Source organism: Theobroma cacao, chromosome 7, assembly GCF_053813885.1.
Source record: "Theobroma cacao isolate CCN51 chromosome 7, ASM5381388v1, whole genome shotgun sequence".
In the NCBI taxonomy this organism is placed as follows: Eukaryota; Viridiplantae; Streptophyta; class Magnoliopsida; order Malvales; family Malvaceae; genus Theobroma; species Theobroma cacao.
The window spans coordinates 1,896,293-1,917,648 of record NC_142645.1 but is presented as its reverse complement, the minus strand read 5'-3'; the positions used below and the strand labels follow the sequence as shown (position 1 = coordinate 1,917,648).

At 36.0% G+C, this 21,356-nt stretch overlaps 3 protein-coding genes across 3 annotated transcripts; 1 reads left to right on the top strand and 2 right to left on the bottom strand.

Moving 5' to 3' along the window:
• Positions 1-3,743: 3,743 nt before the first annotated feature.
• Positions 3,744-4,425, bottom strand: LOC18593514 (protein expression protein). The gene has a single exon (XM_007020778.3). It carries the CDS (start codon positions 4,354-4,356, stop codon positions 3,973-3,975), a length of 384 nt encoding a protein of 127 aa, XP_007020840.3. The 5' UTR covers positions 4,357-4,425; the 3' UTR covers positions 3,744-3,972.
• A 9,092-nt stretch (positions 4,426-13,517) lies between these two features.
• LOC18593513 (actin cytoskeleton-regulatory complex pan-like protein) lies at positions 13,518-17,722 on the top strand. Its single transcript, XM_007020777.3, has 3 exons — positions 13,518-14,225; positions 14,892-15,020; positions 15,645-17,722. Exons 1-3 carry the CDS (start codon positions 13,815-13,817, stop codon positions 17,214-17,216), a joined length of 2,112 nt encoding a protein of 703 aa, XP_007020839.2. The 5' UTR covers positions 13,518-13,814; the 3' UTR covers positions 17,217-17,722.
• A 457-nt stretch (positions 17,723-18,179) lies between these two features.
• Positions 18,180-21,354, bottom strand: LOC18593512 (putative disease resistance protein At1g61300). Its single transcript, XM_018124168.2, has one exon. It carries the CDS (start codon positions 21,132-21,134, stop codon positions 18,402-18,404), a length of 2,733 nt encoding a protein of 910 aa, XP_017979657.2. The 5' UTR covers positions 21,135-21,354; the 3' UTR covers positions 18,180-18,401.
• Positions 21,355-21,356: the final 2 nt, after the last annotated feature.

Sequence of the window (21,356 nt, the reverse complement as noted above, 5' to 3'; positions counted from 1 at the left end):
GAAATCTATTATAGGCTCAGGAATGTTCATCAAATACCTAACACCAGGCTTGGGATCCATGAAGTTGTGGAGAGTCCTACTATTACCTTGAGTAAACATCAACCATGGGGACAGAGAATGAGAGTTTAATTTACCTGGGGTTTCTCTCCACTGAATATGAGGGGCTATTAGTCGAAAAGTCTTGCAGACTAGACGGAAATTGATGTAATCAACTAAATAGAGATTATCTGTAATCAATGCTATAACTTCTATTGGAAGGTCAGAGACATTTTTTACTTCTGCTTCACTATTGTCTGGTGAAAACTTCAGGATCTCTTTGCCTTCCCTCTCTTCAGGATCTCTTTACCGAGTATCTGGTTGTCTTCTGGTTTCGGACTATCGAACAAGGGACTGTCAATAAAATCATAACTAATTTGTAACAAACAAGCAAGCATCCGAGCACTTGGTTCTATGAATAAGTGCATGTATTCCCTAATTAACGAGCAAGTAATAAACACATAAGAAATCGTAAAATTATATCATAGGATATTTATGTTGAGGTTTCACCTTAAATCAGGCATGACCCAAAAGGGTGTAGACCACGACTTGGGAAGATTTACCCAAGGCAGAGAAACTGAGATGCTTTTATCTTCAATGTTAAAGGAGTACAAGCACCTATCTGTGCCCACTGTATAATATACGAAACCCCCTTCAATCCCTGACTCATTAGCGGGACAGGAAATAGCATAGCCTGAGAAGTTACTAATGAAAAACGCTCGATCTTTTGCACTTCTCACCTGACTCCATTCCATTGTACTAAAATCCAACCTGGAAATCTCAATGTTTAAGACCTGACAAGCATTTACCCCTCCCCATGTAACTTCTATTACACAAAGTTCTCCACAAGATTCTACCAAGTACCTATCCTCGCGATACGAATACCATGCGCGATTTGGAATCATGCAATTTAATGATCTCAACACCATATGCTTAGGCTTAACCTGGTCAATAACCTTTATCTTCCGACTCATGGGAACATACCATTTACCCTTACAATTCACAGGGGAAGAACAAAGTAAGCGATTACGAGCACTAGGTTCATTATCCATGATCTGCATCTTCACATCCATCTCCTCAGCAGGTATCTCGGTCCACTTTTTATCTCCGAGTTCGCAGAAGATAAAAGATTTGACAATTTCCTCGAACTCTAACACCATGCTGCCTGGATTGCCTGGAGGTGATAGCAAAGAGCCGGTAGTGATTCTCTGATCAGGCTTCAAATCCAATGGAGGCAGACTGATCAACTCCGAGGATACTGGGTTCCAGAGGAAGATAAACTCACGCCGGATTGTAGGCAGTGTGATGGTTTTATTAGATATAATTAACCAGCCATAAGAGTGACCCAAAACTCCATTGATCCGCAACTTTGGGGTGCTCTTCCCTTAAGTCCTAAAGGGCTGAGACATGCTGCAGAAGGTTTGGCGACTCCCATCTTCACAATGAGGAAAAAGAGGCCATGGACCCCGAGCCTAGCGTTTCCAGGAAGCGAGTTGGCTCAATAACTCTACCACCCTCCATGATCATGAAGCTTAGTCAAAAATTGAAATTTCAGTTTTAATTTGAAGGCCTAGTCCAAATTGGATTTAGTTTTAATCAATTGATGCAACCCTGAATGTTTGGTCCTCCAATTTTCTCAATTTATAAGATTGTGATCACTTGGCAGCTTATTGATAACCGTACAGCTAGTTTTTTGTGATTATTATCCTATCCAATAACAATTATCTTAATAGATTGAGTCCTAGTCCCTCGCATATATCGTAGACAAGGGAGATTGAGTAAAATACAAGGGCATGATTTCCTAAATCTGTAACATTTTCCCAAGTCATAACCTCGATCATCAATCCTTGCTTCGTCATAGTTTAGTCCATTGTCTGTCTCCAGGTCTGCAACATGGAAAGAATCCAAGACCCTCCCCGAACAATAACACCATTCTTCCTGGATTGCTAGGAGGTGATAGCAAATTCCCAGCATAGATATTCTGATTGGAACTTAAATTCAATTGAAGTGGAATGATAAACTAAGAGGGTAAAGGGTTCCAGAGAAAGCACTCAAAAGAACCCATCAAATGTGTGTACCAAAGAACCCTTTTGTAAATGGGTTATGGGAGGTATGGGGATACCTCATGTTGTAGGGGAGCTCTTGGGAGCTTTTTATCGTGTACAGGAGCCTTGAGTTCCCTGATTTTTGTATAGTATTTTAGGTGAACTTTTGGAGGAGATTCTGGATTGTTATTCTCATGATCAGAGAGTGACAGCTATGAATTTTCTTTTTCACTTCCAGAGGTGAGGATTTTTATCTCTCTCTGGCTTCAATATATTATTAAATTTAAAAAAAAAATGCGTGTACTTGTTTTGCTGCAGGCTGCATGAGAGATAAGCAACCAGCTGTAAAAGCAACACCAATTGGTACCTCTGACAATCACTAGGAGGAAGCACCAACCAAGGGGGTTGGTCCTGATGCTGGAAGGTTCGGGCAGCTTTAGCACCCTTGTTTCTCTCTTGTCTCCTTCATCATTAAATAAAATTCTATCATCTTTCAACAACAAAAGAACTAAAAATCAAGATATTAAGGCCTACATGGCCAAGCCCAACCATAGTCCGACAGTGGCTCATTGGTTTTGTTTTGGTAGGTCCCATGCTTGAGCATTGACAATAGATTAGATCAACATGTGCTAGCTTTTTTCCCTTTAATTCATTGATTGAGATACAAAACAGGTTACAAAGTAATCTTTTCAATTTCCCATCATATGAATATGGAGATTAACAATATCTCTAACACCTCATGATGAATATATATATAAGGAAAACTTGATTTTTACTCAATCTTCTTTTAAAGGAAAGAACAATCACTTCTACGTATAAAAAAAAAATTGATAGAGCTATAGATACAACATTTCTTCCTTTTTCCCCTTCATGGGAATACAAATCCAACATTTCTTGTCAGTCTAGATATGAAATTGTTGTCATCCTGAGGTAACCAAGGCCCAAAACCTGATATGGGTCCTCCAATAATCAAATGAAATCAGAAAAATAATGGATATGGGTCCTTTCCTTCACATTATTATAACCAACAACCATTATATTTCATTATCATAAACATCAAAATCCCCTTTCTTCTAAGCAAAAGCAACAAATATTCATCAATTCAGGTATGGAATCATATGAATCAACTTATTTTTAGTCAATATTGGTACATAAAAACTTAGTATACATATTAATGCCTTACGAAATTGAAAAATTCTATGAGATTTGGTAAAATTCTACTTTAATACAAAATTTTGAAGATTTCCCATTTGTTTTTCCTAATGTCTTTTGTGGAATTTTGATTTGTTCAAGATTGAATTAAATGAGTTAGTTGCTATTTGAAGCATACTCTCAAGGCTAGTTTTGACTTATCCATCCCATCTTCATTTTGTGATGTCTTTGTCACAATCTTTGGTGGTTGAATGACTAAGAAACGTTTTGAAAGGCCACTTGATGATGAGCACAGTGACTTACCATTTGAGTTTGAATGGACAAATTTCATGACCTAAAGTTATCCAAGATTTTACCCAAGTCCTTTTCAATTAATTATTTTATTTATATCACCTAATTATTATGACTGAATCATTATCATCATCATCACCACCAACATAGTAAGTCAGATTTGAACAGAAATTAATTAATTAACAAAAAAAAACCAAATATCAAACAAATATGTAGAGCTGAGTAAAAAAGAACTCTTTGAACTCTATACAACAAGACCCGTTCCTTGTATATACAAACTGATCAAACAAAATGTATAGAAAACTAGTTCTCTACCCCCCATTTTCCTGTCACTTTCCCAAGAAAATTAAAGTACAATACAAGAACCCCCCCCCCCCCCCCCCCTCAACCAAAAGAGAAACTAGAGGAGAAGAAAGAAAAGTTTCTAGCTAGTTATCCCCTTTCACCCTCAATTCACCTCAGGAATGCTTTGCAGTGCAGGCCTCCAGGACCGTTGACTTGTTTCATATTGATTTCTAACGTTGATCAACTGTGCTAGAACTTGTTGCACTGACAACTCCTTAACATCAACCCTACCTAACAACTCCTCCAGCTGCTTCTTTGTTATCTTCACTTTAACTTCATGAGTGGTAGCTGAAGATGTTGTGAAACCATTTTTCTGATGATTTCTGAGAAGACCCTTTTCTTCCATGTTCATCATGGCCTTATATTCACACGTGTCGTTTGTCGTTTCACTGGCGAAAAACCCGCTGTCGTCGTCCTCCGCCGGGGATGTTCCCCAGTCGTCGCCGGCCCATTGTGTTGATGATTGATGCCGCAAACAGTTTCCCATTTTTCTTTTCTTCCCTCGGTTTAATGTGTTTTGCGATATGAAAAGAGAGAGCAAGGACTGGAATATTAAAAGGTAAAGGGTTATATATAGGAGAGGGAAGGGGATGTGGTGGGGGGAAAAGCAGGTGATAGTGTCAAACCTAAAATGTTGCCATGTAGGATGACATGTCGTCCAACGTGGCTGATGATATATGGTTGACCTCATCACCAAGATACCAACTATACCGGATTGGTGTTAGCTTTCAACTCAAGTGCATGTGACTGACAACTTTATGGGTTAATGCTGTCGGTGAAGTTGGCTCGGCTTCCTTAGTTCTGGTCTTTGTGGCTTCCCATCCAATTATAGTTAAGACTATGGGGAAATTTACCATTATTAGGAAGTAAAACCTATAGGTATTTCTTGATTGAGCTCTATTCCACTTCATAGATATACCTAATGAGGAGCTTAGGATCAATCTCAAACAATTAGTATAAGAATCGAAAATTGGAGTTACAATACCGAACTGTATACTAATTTGAAACTCACAAAACATATTAATCAATTAAGATAATAAGATAATGATCATAAAAATCAAAATTCGTTATTAAAATTCAATCTCATAAAATAAGAGTTAGATTAAAACCTTGTCAATTGAGAAATTGACTCTTAATAAAAAGCAAAACACACAAATAGCCAAACCCACGAATCAGTATCATCGATTTTAGTTAGTTTTTATTATATTTTGATTGAACAAAAAGGAAAATAAGAAAAAACAATTGCATTTAAGTTGGGGGCTAAAAACTCAAAAGGGTTTCAAGCCATAGAGATCCCTTCAAAGCCAAGCCATGTTCAAGCCTTAAAGTCCAAGCCAGCAGCTTGGATCTAACCAGGGTTTCCTTTCAAGTGTGAACGCGGTTTAGCGGTGGAATCTAGCAAGTGTGAACACAAAGTAGAGAAAGGAATCAAACAAAGCAAAAGGTGCCCCCCATTGTTCGCTCTTTCACGTGTGCTGCTGCCGCTGCCTTAATGCATAGTATTGATTTTGTAGTTTTATGTTGAATTTTAATTAAAATTACCCTTTCATCATTCCCTAATTATGACCCAAAAAAAAAAAAACTATCTTATCCATTTAAGCACAAAACCTAACCTCTCATGTCGGACGTAGAAAACTAGAAAACCCCCACCCATCCTTTAGTAAAAGGAAAGCTGCTTTGAGATAAAGGAACCCACTTTTCTCAATATTTAATAAGGTTTTCCATGCATAAAAAGATGTAAAATTAATATTTAATTCATACTTTTTTGGCATGGTGAAAGCAAATGTTGATTCTATTTGGAATTCGATTGTTAAATTTTTTTATCGTATTTTTTAATTTTTAATTAATTAAAATTCGTACATTTTACATGTTCTGATTTGCAACAAGATATATCATATATGAAAGCATAATTAAAGACAAATGCGTTCCCATTTTAAGATAATAGACAATGAGATAAATTTCGACACAAAATGAAAATCCAAAAGAATTAAGACAAAATAGGGTAATTGATTGTACTAATATGAATAGGTGTAAAATCTTGACATGATGAATAAAACATATAAAATCATACAAAAAAGAATATACAAAAAATTTTTCTAGATTAACTGATTCAATCCTTTTGTTAAAAAGTTAATTATGTTCAAAATGCAATTAGTTAATGTTAATAGATTTGATTTTGAAGATTTTTAGATATTCGATCCCTTTGAATTACTATTTGTATAAAATTAATCGTATATTTATCTTTGAAAAAGTTAAAGAAATTAAATTAGGGTAAAACAACTTCTTAGATGCAATTCATTCAAATCAAACTATATGATCTCCTATTACCAAAGAAAAAAAGGGTATAAAATCTAAATTAAACCATGAGTTAGACAGATAATTAATTTGTGATGGGTACAACCATGGAGGAAAATTAGCACCAATCTAATATAATTTGCTCAAAAATGGGGAGGGGTTCATCTTTTTGTGGAAGGTTGGTGAGTCGAAGTTGGCTCCTAACCCCACAATTCCCATGTATTATCCTACAATCCAAAACAATCACTCACCCAAAATAAGACTGAAAATCTTATATAAAGCTTTCACAATCCTATCATCGGCACCATCGGCATCATGCACCTACTTCATCATGGGCTAGCTAGCTAGTTCTTCTTTAACAAGTGGCAGTACTCTATTTGCATGGTTGTTGATGGAATTTTGTGATGACTCTCATATATTGAATGCTGATGGTCATGTGCAATGCACGAGGACCTCACATTTTGGTTTGTGGCAACAATGGGAGTCAGCTTTGCCTTATAGTGCTGTTAAAAGGCAACCAGGGCAGGCAGTTGCTGCCTAATGCCCCCATTTCTTTTCTCTCATCAATGGGGACGTTATTATTGCTAGGGTGAGAGGTCTTTGCAAAAGTCTCCACGAAGTGAGAGAAAACTATCTTGTCGGTGAGATTTTTAAAGAGGAAGAATATTTGTATGTATAGTTTTTTAATTTCGATTTTGACTTTGAGATATTAATGCGAAAGAAAATTAATTTTTATTTTAAGAATGAAATAGGTCTAAAAATTTCATTGTTGATATAATTTTTAATTTTGATTTTAATTTTAAAATGATGAGATGAGTCTCTTTTATTTCAAAATGAAATTATCGATGATTTAAAAAGGAAGTAAATGTGGTCAAAAGTTTCATTGTCAGTATAGTTTTTAATCTTTTGATTTTGAGTTTAAGATGGTGGAATGAGAGAAAATTATCTCTTTTATGTCAAAAATAAAATTATTCTTAATTTAGTATAATTCTTAATTTAGAATTTTCATATTTTAAATTTAAAATTTAAATTATGATTTTATTACAAAAACATATGGCAGTTAACATGTCAGATAAGCTACAGCGATAAAAGACGTTAACACATGAATAATCATACGTGAAATTACAAATTGATGATTTATTATTCCTTTAAAAATAAGTTAAAAGATTCAACATGAACCTGAAATTGGGTATTAAACCATATTCTGCTGTCACCACCGCCTTCCACCAGCTCACCACCAGTGTTATCTAATCTTTTCAATCTACAACAAGGGCATATATTTCTATATTGGCAGAATGATAGCCTGGTACGTAGAATTCGTATATTCTTTTCATGGAATTTCATTTGCCCCCTTCTCCATCAGAACACCATTTTCTTTCTTTTGGGGGGTAGGTGTGGTAGATCTACACGTACTTTCCTGGAAAATTTCCATCAATCACCCGTTGGGTTTTGATGATTCAACAATGATAGGTATTCTATCTTCTCCAAATATCAATCCGAATTGGAAAATTTCCAAGCCGTCAGCCTCCAAAATCAGAGAGTTATAAGCTATAAGCAGGAACCAAATATAGATTCCTTGTTATAATTAGTCCACGGTGCCGTGCAATAAGTACAAAAGCAACCCATTCTTTTGCCTTTTTACATTATTTTATTCTCTTGTTAGTCCAATTTGATCACTTAGCAAAGTGACCAACCAAACTTTTTCCTTTTTGGCTTGATAATTTGACCATGAATTTACGGTCTTGATGAGCTTAGGCACGTTTTATAAAATAGGGTTTTTTTCAAAGCAAGTTGTGATATACATATATAGACTACTATTTATGATTCTTTTCTCATGCATTGACTTGTTTATATCTAGCTGACTTGATCAAGTAAAGGTTTAGTTTAACATGCATGCACATATCGTAGGATATTGATAGAGGTAGGCCAATTTTTTTTTTCAAGTGCCTAATTAGATTAAGATGGATTTGAAATTTATCCAAGTTTGATTTCTGTACGTTTTGTGATAAATGTATATAATTTCTTTAAATTCAGTGACGGTTTGAATTATTTTATAATTCTTATATCGAGGATATTGAGATTAATCGCCTTTTGACATATTGGAATCAACATAAACCCTATATCCAATAGTGAGATCAACATACAAAAAAATCACATAAAAAATAATATTTAAAACGTAAAGATTACAAAGGTACACGACATTTAAATACAAACACTAAACTCGAACCCCAAAACAAAACCCAATTTCATGTTCCTTAGTGTTTAAATTCATGGAATGCTATGTTTCCCCACTCTTTCTCACATCCTCATTGTAAAACATTTATAAAAAACCTCTCTCTCCCATAATTCTAATGGTCACCAAGAATTTCTACCTACTAAGAACTCTTACCTATAATGTATTTTTCTTGTAAATATACCCTAATCACCAAATAATTTTCAACCAATAGAATTTTACTTATATTGAGGTTTAAGATTAGTCATTTTTGACATATGCTAATGGTTAATTAACAATTTCTTTACTTTTTCATACATATGATATAAACAAGTTATAAGAAAGAAAAAACATTTGAATCTTCTACCTTTTCCCTCTTAATTGGGAGCCAAGTTTGAAGCATTATATCATTTTTATTAGAATTTTCAATATTCAATTGCCAATTTGACTTGATCTTTACTATTCAGTCAGCAAACAATTGCTCACAATTTTCTCTTGAATAATCAGGTTTTTCCCTGTTCATGCATGTTGCTATCATAGGTGTGGAACCACTATTACTCCAATTAGACAGTCAATTGTTAAATATAAGTTAAAAGACTTTATAATAGAAAAGGAATCAATTCGTTTAATCTGAGTCAATTGCTTTGTTATAACATAATCTTCACTTTTTCCATCCTCCAGGTTCGTTAGGCTAATCAAGAGTGGAAAAAATTGAGCATCCATCACATAACCTCTCACCTACTCACACTTTGGCAAGAACAAGAGGGAGAAATTAAGTAATATTTGGGTCAACCACTTAAATATTACAGCTCCAAAGAATCTGCAATATCAGTTTGCTTTCAAACTTTATTAACATTAGTTTTTTGTTTGATTACAAATGAATTGACTAATAAACTCACAAAAATGGTGTTCGACGTCGACAGAATTTGTAACATATTTATTGTTTATCATTTATTTGTTTTTAATATTATTTTTCATAAAAATAAAAGACAAACTCTAAACATTTAACTGGTGCAAGGAAACTATGGGCAATGTGATATAGACCACATAACTTACAAATGGTTGAAAATTGGAATAGAGAGTGATAAATGCTGATAGCAAAAGCTAGCTATAGAACACTTGACATTGCCAATTTAAATCTCCTCAAGACTTCATATCAAAGTTTCAATTATTTCATACTTAAAACGACAAAACATCATAATCATTAGAGTGATGGAAGTATGAGTTCAGTCTTATGAGAATAAGCAATTTTTTTCTTTTTTTTTTAATTTAATTTTTTTCATGCTTGATGAATGCAGATTTTGATACCCTTTTTTGCTTGATTTTTCTTGGATTCATTGGGCTTTGCAAATTGAATGTGGGCACAATAAATAATCTCCTACCAGGCTAGCTTCCCCCCAACCCAAGGCCTATTGACAAGCTAGCTCATCTACAAATACAAACTTTTAGCCAGGGCCCAAGCATGGGGTCATAATTGGCTTAGACATCTTCATTAGCCTAGACTAGAACTGAAAATCATAGACCAAACCTCATGCAAATATAATTATTTTTTATAGTTTGAATATCTTATCTTATCTAAAGGAAAAAGTAACATTGCTAGACTGGTTCGTTGAATGGTTGTTGCATGATTTTTATGCATTGCGATATCATTAAAAAACCTTTGAATCCATGTATTTTTCTCTGATTTTGATGCTATGTCTTAGCAGTTTGGCTTCTTCTTGGCTCCCTAAAGGCCCATAGCTGACATAGTTATAATCATTAGCCTTTGCTTATAGCTAGGTTGGTTAGGCAAACTTATAACTTAAAAAATAATAGTACCCTTTTGAAGAACAGTCGCTTCAAATTCTCTCTCTTATAACACAAGTCCTTTTACTCTTTCACCAGCTCTATTAAATGATGCAGATTTTACAGATATCAGTAGGTTAATTAAACTGACTCGCCATGGAAGTCACATGTCCAGAATCCAGAAGCTAATCAGAGATCAGAAGCATCTTATTTTGTTGCAATTAAGATCTGAATTCTATTAACTCAAAGCTCAGGCACACAAACTCTTAAGCTTATGTACTTTTTCTGCAGATATAGACACTTGTTAGTTTGAGCTCTTAATAAAATCAAGTTAATAATAACCTTACACAGGCTCTAAATGTTGGTGAGAATCAAAGGCAGAGTCAAGGTGGTGATAGTCACTTTTTAATTTTTAATAATTATTATTATTATATATATCTAATTTGATATATATATTTATAATTTTATATAATTATTCTTTAATCACCTTTTATGTAAAATTTTGAATTTATCACTAGACCAAATGAATACCAATTATCTTTCTATCTTATTGAAACTGTCCAAAAAGTAAGATCTACAATCTACACATTCTCATTCATTGTCCCCACTAAAGGGACACCAGAAGAAGAATCATGAGAGTTTTGGAACTTTTCTGGCTAAGCCTTTGTGATCTCCTTAATATGTGTTCTTGGGAGCTTAATTTTGGGTTATTCAGGATTAATTTAATTACTTATCATATTGCATAATATATAGTTCATATATAGCCAAAATTGTTCATGATGGGCTGGAAGCTTATACTTTGTATTGGCCATGGGTGAGCAGTCCACCCACTGATCATTGGAATATTGCAAACATGCAAGCAACTATTCATGGGACCCCTTTCATTCTTGGCATTTATTTGAACAAAGTGCTTTCACATTGGGATATTTTTTAGCTCAAACTTTTATGATTCTGTATCTCATCTTATTAGGTAAGAGAAGTCATTTGAAATATTTGCCATATATAGTTTCTTTTAGTACAAACTTCAAGCTCTTTAATCCCATGAAATGAAAGGAATTGAATCCAACATGACACCAACCAAGCATTGAAAGCTTGAGAAATGTTTCATTTATTAAAGGATGGCCCGAAAATCCAAATATACGACTTGAACTTATTTATCCCATTTATAGATTTATTTTATACGATCGGTTTCACTTGATAAATTAAATTGTGAATCATTCATAAAATGATAATGTATGTATGGTTAGAAATTAAAATTTGATACCATAGTCAACATGACTTTTGAAACTTTGGCATTAATGACTTCAACCTTCAACATCACATGAAGCTTGGGTAGTTTAAAAAGGGGAAAAGGAGATTAAAAGTTTAGTTTAGGTTTTTAGACTTTATTAAGATGAAGTCAATGGGCCCACAATTAACCTTAAAACACAATTGGACCCACATGGGTTTAACAACAAATTATCCACAAAATCCCATGGAAACCCACTCATTAGTACAAGAACTAAGAGACCCATATTTCCATTTCTGTCAATTGGGTGGCCATAGTCTTTGATTGCACCAAACAAATATAAGAAAAGGATTTTTCCTTAAGTGAGAGTGTTGAGCCACAAAAAGAAAATGTGACAAATATTATTGGTTTATGGGTTAATTTCTTAGGTTCACTTTCACTTTGGACCTTACCTGTTTATTCAGACAATGACTAATATTTTGCAATAAAAGGTTAAAACATACATAGAAATCTCGAATTCTCTGCATATCCCATTTTGAGATATTGAAAATTAAAAAAAGATGAATATTTGGAAGCCGAAAGAGTATTATTAAGTATGAAGATATAATACCTAAAATAGTCTCCAAAATATATAAAAAAATTACGTTGGATCAAATAATTTTTTATGTTTAATGATTAATTAATTATTTTTAATTAAAATATTATTTATTATTTTATATAACGTGATCTATTAACATATCATAATCATTGATGGAGTCAAAGTAATGACAGGTGATGGCAGCCGTCACCTCTCAATTTTTAATTTTGTTATTATTATGTTATAAAATTTGATATATAAATGTAATATGATTATTTTTATGATTACTCTTTAACCATCACTTATATAAAATCTTAAATTTATCATTATCATAATAAATGATGATGTGATATAATATAACAACGTGATATTTTTTATTATTTATATTAATATCACGTGATATAAAATTAAAAAGTAATGTTTTGACTAAAGACAAATAATAAACCATTAACTATATAAATTCATTTAATCTAAAATAAAAATACATAATTCATCTTAATTGGTTTAAAGGGTTAGTTAATTAAGATTAAGATGAGATCTACATTTAAGTAAAAGAAAAGGTTCATAATATTTATTAACATTTTTTTTTGGCTCGAACATCAAGCCAGCCCATGTGGGTGCATTTCGTCGGCTTGTTAAGGAAATACAAATTAACAAAAACAAAGGTTGATTCATTATTAGGAATGGGTCGATTCCACGTGTAATTTAACCATAAAGCCACGTGGTATTTCCCTCGGATGCCTTGGGAGACAGGACTAAAATAATGCAAAAGAGGGAGAGAGAGAGAGAGTTAGATCGGTGAGAAAATGGTGAAAGCTTGTGGACATGGATTTATCATTTTATTTTTTAATTTTTCATTTATTTATTTATTTATTTTGTACAGCAATCATCAATGTTCTTTTAAATAAGTGTTGGAACACTGTTAAGTACATAGTGAAGTTGTTACATCAATCTCTATCCATTGGACCCGAAAATATTAATTTCATTTTTCAATGTGAAAATACAAAAAAAACAAAATTTTTAATATAAAAAAGAATATTAAATGTTTAAAGAAAATAAAAAAGAATTTAAATATTTATTGTTCGATGAAATTTATGTGAATTTTTCATTGAAATTCACTGTGTTAAGTTGTTCTATGTATTAAAAAGTATGATGTATTGTCCGATTTTAATTTTTTTAATACAATTTTATTACTGGACCATTACTTATTCCTTTTTCAACTATTTAATTAAACTAAGCATTAATTGTTGCTTTAAGATGGAATTAGAGAGCTTTTATTATAAAATCTTCACCAAAAGCCACACTAAAACGAGGTCGTTTGATTCCCCATTTAAAAATTATAAATCTACAACGTCTCTCTGCAAACCACCATTAATCAAGTGATCAAACCCGCTCGTGCAAGGAAGCGTCCTCGTCGCTGTTAAACGGCGTCGTATCTTATCCCAATGTTCCCTGAATACGTTGACTGTATAAACATACGGTAATACATGTCCGTATTTGTATACACATCTGGGGCTGGGTACGTCCTTTTCTCCATTTCAGACACAGGCAAAGAAACTAACATAAAAACAAACACAGATACAAACACACTCTCTCTCAATTCTCTCTCAGCTTCAGCTTTTCTTTTTCTCTTTCTTTTTTTTTTTTTGGTTTTTTTTTTCACTCACTATTGTCACAGCTCACTTTCACACACTTCACAGAGTTATTTACAAACATTTTTTTTCCTTTTTTGGTTTTGTATTCTGGGTTGTTTTCCTTTTGCTTTATGAAGTAGCAGGAAATTTTTGGTTTGTTTTCTTTTTTTCTTTTGGTGGGAATGTTGATGGAAGAGGTTTGAGTTTGAGAGAGATGAAGGTGACGGGGAAAGCGAGTTTACCGGCGTCATTTTCGGGGAGGAATCCGACGGACGCGGATCTTAAGCCGACGACGACTACGACGAAGCGAAGGACGCGGAGCACTAGGTGGAAGCGGGTCGGTGCGCCAGCGGTGGGGAGACGGAGCAGGCCGGAGACGCCGTTGTTGAAATGGAAGGTGGAGGAGAGGGAGAAAGGGAGGGAGAAAAGCGGGGGTGGAGTTGAGGAGGAGGAGGAGGAGGATGGTGGTGGTGGTGGACGGAGAGGTGGTGGTCGGGGACGACGGAGGAAAGGAGCTTCAACGGTTTCGGCTAGGAAGCTTGCAGCTGGATTGTGGCGGCTGCAGCTGCCGGAGACTGTGACAACCGGTGCCGGAGAGAGGAGGAGGGATCGGTTAGGGTTCAAGGTGAGATTTTTTAACGTTTTTCATGGCCCCAAGATCTGTGCTTTTATGTTTTTCCTTCTTGTGTTCACATGCTTTTCCTTGTAATGAGAATGATGTTATCAAAAGTGTGATTTTGAAGGGATTAGTTTGGATATTTCTCTTGCTAAAAACTGTTACGTTCTTGCTTAAATTTGAAGCTTTAAGCTTTGATAGTGAATATAATGCTGATCTTAGTAGTGTCATCATTGTTCATTGTCTGTATGATCATAAGTTTCTTCTTCTATTTTTGATTTCATGATGTTCATAATGCCTTAGATTCTGCCCTGCATGTCAAAAAACCAAAGCTTTCACTACTTGCTAAATGTAATTGATTGATATGATTTCTTACCCGAAAGTCTCTTTTTTGATGCATTTATCATGTTTGAAGTTTGTCATCATTGTGATGCTACGTTATGGTTTTATTTTTTCTAATTATGCCAGGCTTCTCTGAGCTTGGTTTTACTGGATTTGTAGGGCTATGTTATCTATTGGTATTTACTATTTGCTTGATTCGCAATGAATACATTTGGCAATTTGTTTAAATCACTCTTTTGCATCTTGATTGATCAGTTGTAGTTAAGTTTATTATGAAACTTGATTTGTGATTTCGGACATTTGGAGTTCTTTACATTGTAAATTTTCCTGCAGCCTGGTAGTGATTTTATGGGTGTCCCCTTTCTTTATCATCACAAAGACAAAATTTATGGTTTGGATGCAAAGGATCCGTTGCAGAGCCCTAGTTCTGTCTCTGGCGCAAAGAATGGGCTCCTGCGTAAGGTATGCTGATTTCATTAAGCTCTTTAACTGAGTCTCTTGAAGTTTTCATGACCTGATCAATATGGAAAACGTTGAATTGGAATGGCATAGGGAACCGAAAACCTTTGTCATCTCACTCATGCGGCGCATGTGTCATGCTGCATGTGGGACCCACATTTGATTCTTTCTTTAAGTGGGATTTGTTACTTTCCATTTTGATGATGTTATAAAAGAAAAAAAAAACATATGTTTTTACTCTTTTTGGCATTTTGAATGTTACCAAACCTGAAGGCTTAGTCCCATATAAATGCAGAAGTTAATCTAGTATTTACTGATATGAAAATTTGATCATGTGCTGGACAGATAGTTTGTTAGTCTATAGAACTTTTAACATAATCATGGCTTATCAGAGAATTCTCGATCAATCTGGATGAACTAAAAGGGGAAAGAATAGAAATGCAGATTAGTTGCATTTATTGGTACCGGTACATGAGTCAACATGGTTTTAGACCACTTGTAGTTTGCTTTAATACACAAAAAAACCAGGGGAGGGATGCGCACTCTGTATATTGATTTCTTTGTTTCCCTACCTTTTAATTGATTTCTTTACTCTTCTGATCTTAAGCTATTTTTCTCCATTTTAAGATTGAGCCTTCAATTCAATTTTCAAACTCTGCAATGGAGGGAGCAACAAAGTGGGATCCTGTCTGCTTAAAAACAACAGATGAGGTACGGCAAATTTACAGCCACATGAAGCGTATTGACCAACAAGTAAGTGCAGTATCAATTGTTTCTGCCCTTGAAACTGAGCTAGGGCAGGCTCAAGCCCGCATTGAGGAGCTTGAGACTGAGCGCCGGTCCTCAAAAAAGAAACTTGAGCACTTCTTGAGGAAAGTTAGCGAGGAAAGGGCTGCATGGCGGAGCAGAGAGCATGAGAAAATACGTGCATTTGTTGATGATGTCAAAGCTGACTTGAATCGAGAAAAGAAAAATCGTCAGAGACTTGAAATTGTCAATTCCAAATTGGTGAATGAGCTGGCTGCTGCGAAGTTATCAGCAAAGCAATATATGCAGGATTATGAAAAGGAAAGAAAGGCCAGAGAACTAATTGAAGAAGTATGCGATGAGCTGGCTAAGGAAATTGGAGAAGACAAGGCTGAAGTGGAAGCATTAAAGAGAGATTCCATGAAGCTTCGCGAGGAAGTTGATGAGGAAAGAAAGATGTTGCAGATGGCTGAGGTCTGGCGAGAAGAACGTGTTCAGATGAAACTGATTGATGCAAAGGTAGCACTTGAAGATAGGTATTCACAGATGAACAAGCTCGTAGCAGATTTGGAGACTTTTCTAAGGTCAAGAACTGGATCTCTGGATGTGAAGGACATGAGAGAAGCAGAATCCCTTAGACAGATAGCTGGATCAGTTAATGTCCATGACATCAAGGAATTTACATATGAGCCCTCAAACCCAGATGACATATTTGCTGTTTTTGAAGATGTAGCTTTAGCTGAAGCCAATGAAAGGGAAATTGAACCATGTGTTGCATACAGTCCTGCGAGCCACGCCTCAAAAGTTCATATGGTGAGTCCTGAAATGAACATTATAAAAAAAGACAGCATGCTGAGACATTCAAATGCGTATTTGGATCAGAATGATGAGATAGAAGAAGATGAGAGTGGGTGGGAAACTGTCAGCCATATTGAGGATCAGGGCTCAAGTTATTCACCGGAAGGGAGTGCTGCATCTGTGAACAAGAATCATCGGGACAGTAATTTCTCAGGGAGTGGAACAGAATGGGAAGAAAATGCGTGTGGAGAAACTCCAATCACAGAAATTAGCGAAGTATGTTCGTTGCCTGCTAGACAGTTGAACAAGGTTTCATCCATAGCAAGACTTTGGAGGTCATGCCCAAATAATGGTGACAATTACAAGATAATTTCAGTGGAAGGAACTAATGGCAGGCTTTCAAATGGAAGGATGTCTAATGGGGGTATCATATCCCCAGATCGAGGGTCAGGTAAAGGTGGGCTCAGTCCCCCAGACTTGGTGGGACAGTGGAGTTCACCTGACTCTGGTCATCCCCATATAACAAGAGGGATGAAAGGGTGCATTGAATGGCCTCGTGGCACACAGAAGAGTAGTCTGAAGGCAAAACTTTTGGAGGCAAGAAAGGAAAGTCAGAGGGTCCAATTGCGGCATGTTCTAAAGCAGAAGATTTAGAAGTAGATGGTGAATTCCAACAGCCCTGCTTATCGTCACGGTAGTCGGATGTGCCAAACAGAAGTAAGTAGTAATGTATTTGTCAGAAAGTAGGCAACTTCTGCTGCTAGTTCAAAATTGGTTAAAAGCTGAAGGGACGTGTGAATACGAACGCCTGATTCATCTCATGGACTTACTGATTATTGCGTAATCTGGTACTTGCTCCTTAGCTCATGCTATGCTGAGAGTTTTGTTTCATCCCTTCTGCTGATATATTGGGAATAATGCTCTTGATGAAACCGTTGGATCATCTCCTTTCTGTCTGTAGTTATAATCCTGCCTGGGGCCATAGTCATTTGCCTTTGTAATCGAGAAAGGAATGTATGCCACTTGTACTTTATCCCTAGGATCCGAGGATATCAGGGAAAGCAAATTCACGTTGGACTGAAATGATAATATTTTCCACTGTAATTTTTGTATTTTTGTTATAAGAGATGCCTCTCTGAATTTCTTATGGATAAAATAAAGGACCACAATGCCTGTCCGACTGGCTTACCATCCCTGGCCAACCTGAACGGCAAATGATTCGTTGGTTTTTTTTCAATATCTATTTAATATTCAAGAGGTTGCAATATTTGACTTGAGTCACTTGGCCCCAACCATTGAACTTTGGTTTGTAATTTCTATCAGATAAAAGTGAAAATATCCCCTGCATACACTGCTGGATTCATGTGGTTGGTAGGCTGCATTTGTCATGTCAAGTGTTTCAAAAATTAAGCAGGGTATCTCAGTCTCGTATCGAGTAAATAAGAGATTCTAAAAAATTTTAAGTGTGAGTATTGTATATCTTATCAAGATAACTTTTTTTAAAAAAGATAATGATGATGTGAGACATTCACTTATTGGATTAGTTCAAAAGTTAATAGGGTATGAAACATTTCTTCCTCTGGTAACATCTTAACAGTTAAACAGCCAGAGATGAACTTGAAGTGAAAAGAAAAATTATAATCATCTTAGACAAGCACATGAAGAAACAACAAGATCTTCTGCATGAGTGCAGGCACAGATCTACTTGAGTAGAATATGCTAAGAAAAAGAAATGAAAAACCTATCAAGATGACAAAATCATGGACAAAAGGATACAGAGAAGCAAGGTAGCTAGAAAACTATCAGGAATTACGAATTGATGTAGTTCTTAATCAGTACTTACTCAGAGTCAAGGGTCTCATCTTGAAATTTGGAAGCAAAAACAAGCTTAACAGTTTCATCCTCCCACAGCAATCCATCCCACCAGCTCTTATCTCCTTTGATTGCCTTCAAACTGTTCTTTGCACTGTTTGAATTGAATGGCAGCTTTCTCAGATTCGGGCAATTTATTACATGGATCTCCTTAAGTTCAGCAAAAGGCCAAGCTTGCCAGCAGATCCACTCTAAACTTGGTAGTTCAGACAAATAAAGCGTTGTGAGATTTGAGAACAAGTCTGGGTATTCTTCAGTTGCTCCGTTACTGAAATCTTCACGAATTACTTCAGTTAACAAGTTGCATCTGCTTACTAATAGAGTTTGAAGGAGCGGAGCATGGGCGAGCCATGTCAAGTTCACCATGGAACACAACAGAATGTCCACAAGAGAAAGGTTGCGGAAGCATTCATGTCCTGTCATTGGCTTTGAGTTATATAAAAATGGAGGTATATCTTCCATTCCCTCATTGTGTTCTGGATAAATGATCAACTCCTCCAAAGAATAACATCCCTTTAGTTCAAACCTCTCTAAATGCTCCATGCTTCTCACAAGCGGAGACGGGATTTCAAGTGAGATCAGAATCTTGCATCCTATTGATAATCTTCTGATGCACTTTGGAAACTCCAGGGACTCCAGTAATTTCAGGATAGATTGAAAGAAAGACAAGGTGATACTTAGTTCATTCAGGTTTTCTAGACTCCCCAACTCCTCTGCCAACATGAATTCATCCAAGCCATGAAGGGATTGATAACCTTGGTAAAAGAACATACTGAAAATTGTCAATGAGGAAAGGCTTGAGATAGCTTCTTTTGGGATCTTTGTAAGGAAATATGTGTCATCTAGGAGCAAAATCTTTAGGTTCTTCAAATTCTTAATCCCAACTGGCAACTCTCCTATTGAAGTTAATGACAGATTAAGATAATGCAAATTGATCAATTCACCAATTCCTTCAGGTAACATCCTGAGTTCCTGATTCTCAGACAGGTTCAAAACTCTCAAGGCAAGCATAAGATGAAAGAATCCAGTCGGGAACATCCTCAGGTGAGTTCTCCCGACCAGCAAAGTTTGGAGATGCGGGCAAAAGGGTGTTTCACTAAGAGATGTAAAACTAGTACCCCACAGCGATGCCCTCACAGCCTCCTTCCATCTTGTCAAGCCATGAGCTTTATCTGACGTAACATGATCTTGTACCAGGATGTTGTTCTCTTTCTTGCCGTTCTCACAAGCTAGCCATAATGCCATGTCGCGAATCACATCATGCATCATAACATGTTTTGTTGAAAAACTATACCTTACCCCATCCTCCAGCAGACATGCTAACTTTAGGCTTCCGACAATGAATTCTCCCTCATTCCTGGCATCATATATATTATCAAATTTATCCAAAAACCCTTCCCCAATCCATAGTTCAACAAGTTCATTTTTCTCAATATCATGGTCTTCTGGAAATACACAACAATATAGGAAGCATTTCTTTACAGTGTCATCACTCAAACTATCATAACTGAACCTGAGAATGGGAAAGACATGATCTCCCATACCTGAAAACTCTGATGGATAACTCTGCAATAATTTTATAGCATGCTTCCACTCCTGAGGAGTTTTCCTACTTGCCATGGCTCTGGCGATGGTAATCAGAGCAAGCGGCAAACCTTTGCATTCCTGGGCAGCTAATTCGGCAAGCTTTGGTATTTCCGGATGAGAATTCAGAACATCTTCACCTACCTTTGTTCGGAACAAGTCCAGAGCAACATCCGGTGGCAAGCATTCTACCTTTAGCCTTCTATGAGCTTCCATACGGCCACACACTTCCTCAGATCGAGTTGCAAATATTATTTTCGATCCATTAGCATTATCAGGAATGGGAACTCCCAGTTTCATGATGTCTAATCGCTCCCATAGATCATCTAACAAAAGTACAAACGTCTTCCTTCTCAAGACCCTGAATATTTCTGCAGCCTTGCCATCCACATTTTGATTTTCCCACACTCTATCAGGGATATTTAATTCATTCCGAATCAGTTCTTGAACCCTTTCAACCTCTGCATCTTTAGACACTAGAATCCACATCACCGGTTTGAAAGAATGGCTTCTATCAAGGAACTTATTGTTAACCTTCTTTAAGAGGGTGGTCTTGCCTACACCTCCCATTCCATATATGCCAATAATTCCAACAGATGGATCTTCAATCCATCTCCAAACCTGGTCCAGCTTAGTATCTAACCCCAAGCTGATCCCTTCAGGCCTCTCATCCACCAAGTCACGAGGCTTATCCCGTACCAGCACATCGAATTTGGAATCAGTGATCAGTTCAGCAACACTTTTCAGTGTTTCACTCACTTTCTTCCCAGCCTGATTGCTTGAGCAACAATCATAGAGACAGAAGCCTCCAAGACATTTCTTTTGCACTTCTTCTTTGCCCTCTTGAATAATCTCCTCCACACTGGCTTCTAATCGTTGTACTCTTTCAAGCCAGTCAGTTACTTCATGTGTACGCTGGAACCATTCATTCTCTTCGCAGTCAAGCCTTGCTTCCACATCTTCTTTCGTTCTTCTCAGTCGTTCCATTTCATATTCTAAGGACTCAAGATTGTTCCCCACGTCACGTATGTAATCTGCACGATTCGAAATGGAATTCCACATGATTTTGGCAAGGTCCCAGATTGGCACAACAAATGCTGCTAGCAATGCTGCCATGACCAATGGATGATATTCAACTCCAAAAAGGAAAGTAAAGAAAGATGAAGAGATGCTGTGAATTTCCAAGGACAGTGGACTGTTTATGCCATCTCAGTTGCAGCCTTCCCGAGTTGTTTGCTTCCTTCAGTTCTTAAAAATTTTAGTCAATGATGCTACTTTAAAAACTCAGGGTGATTAGTCAAAGGTTCTAAATTATTCTTTTAATATTAGAGGAGGAAT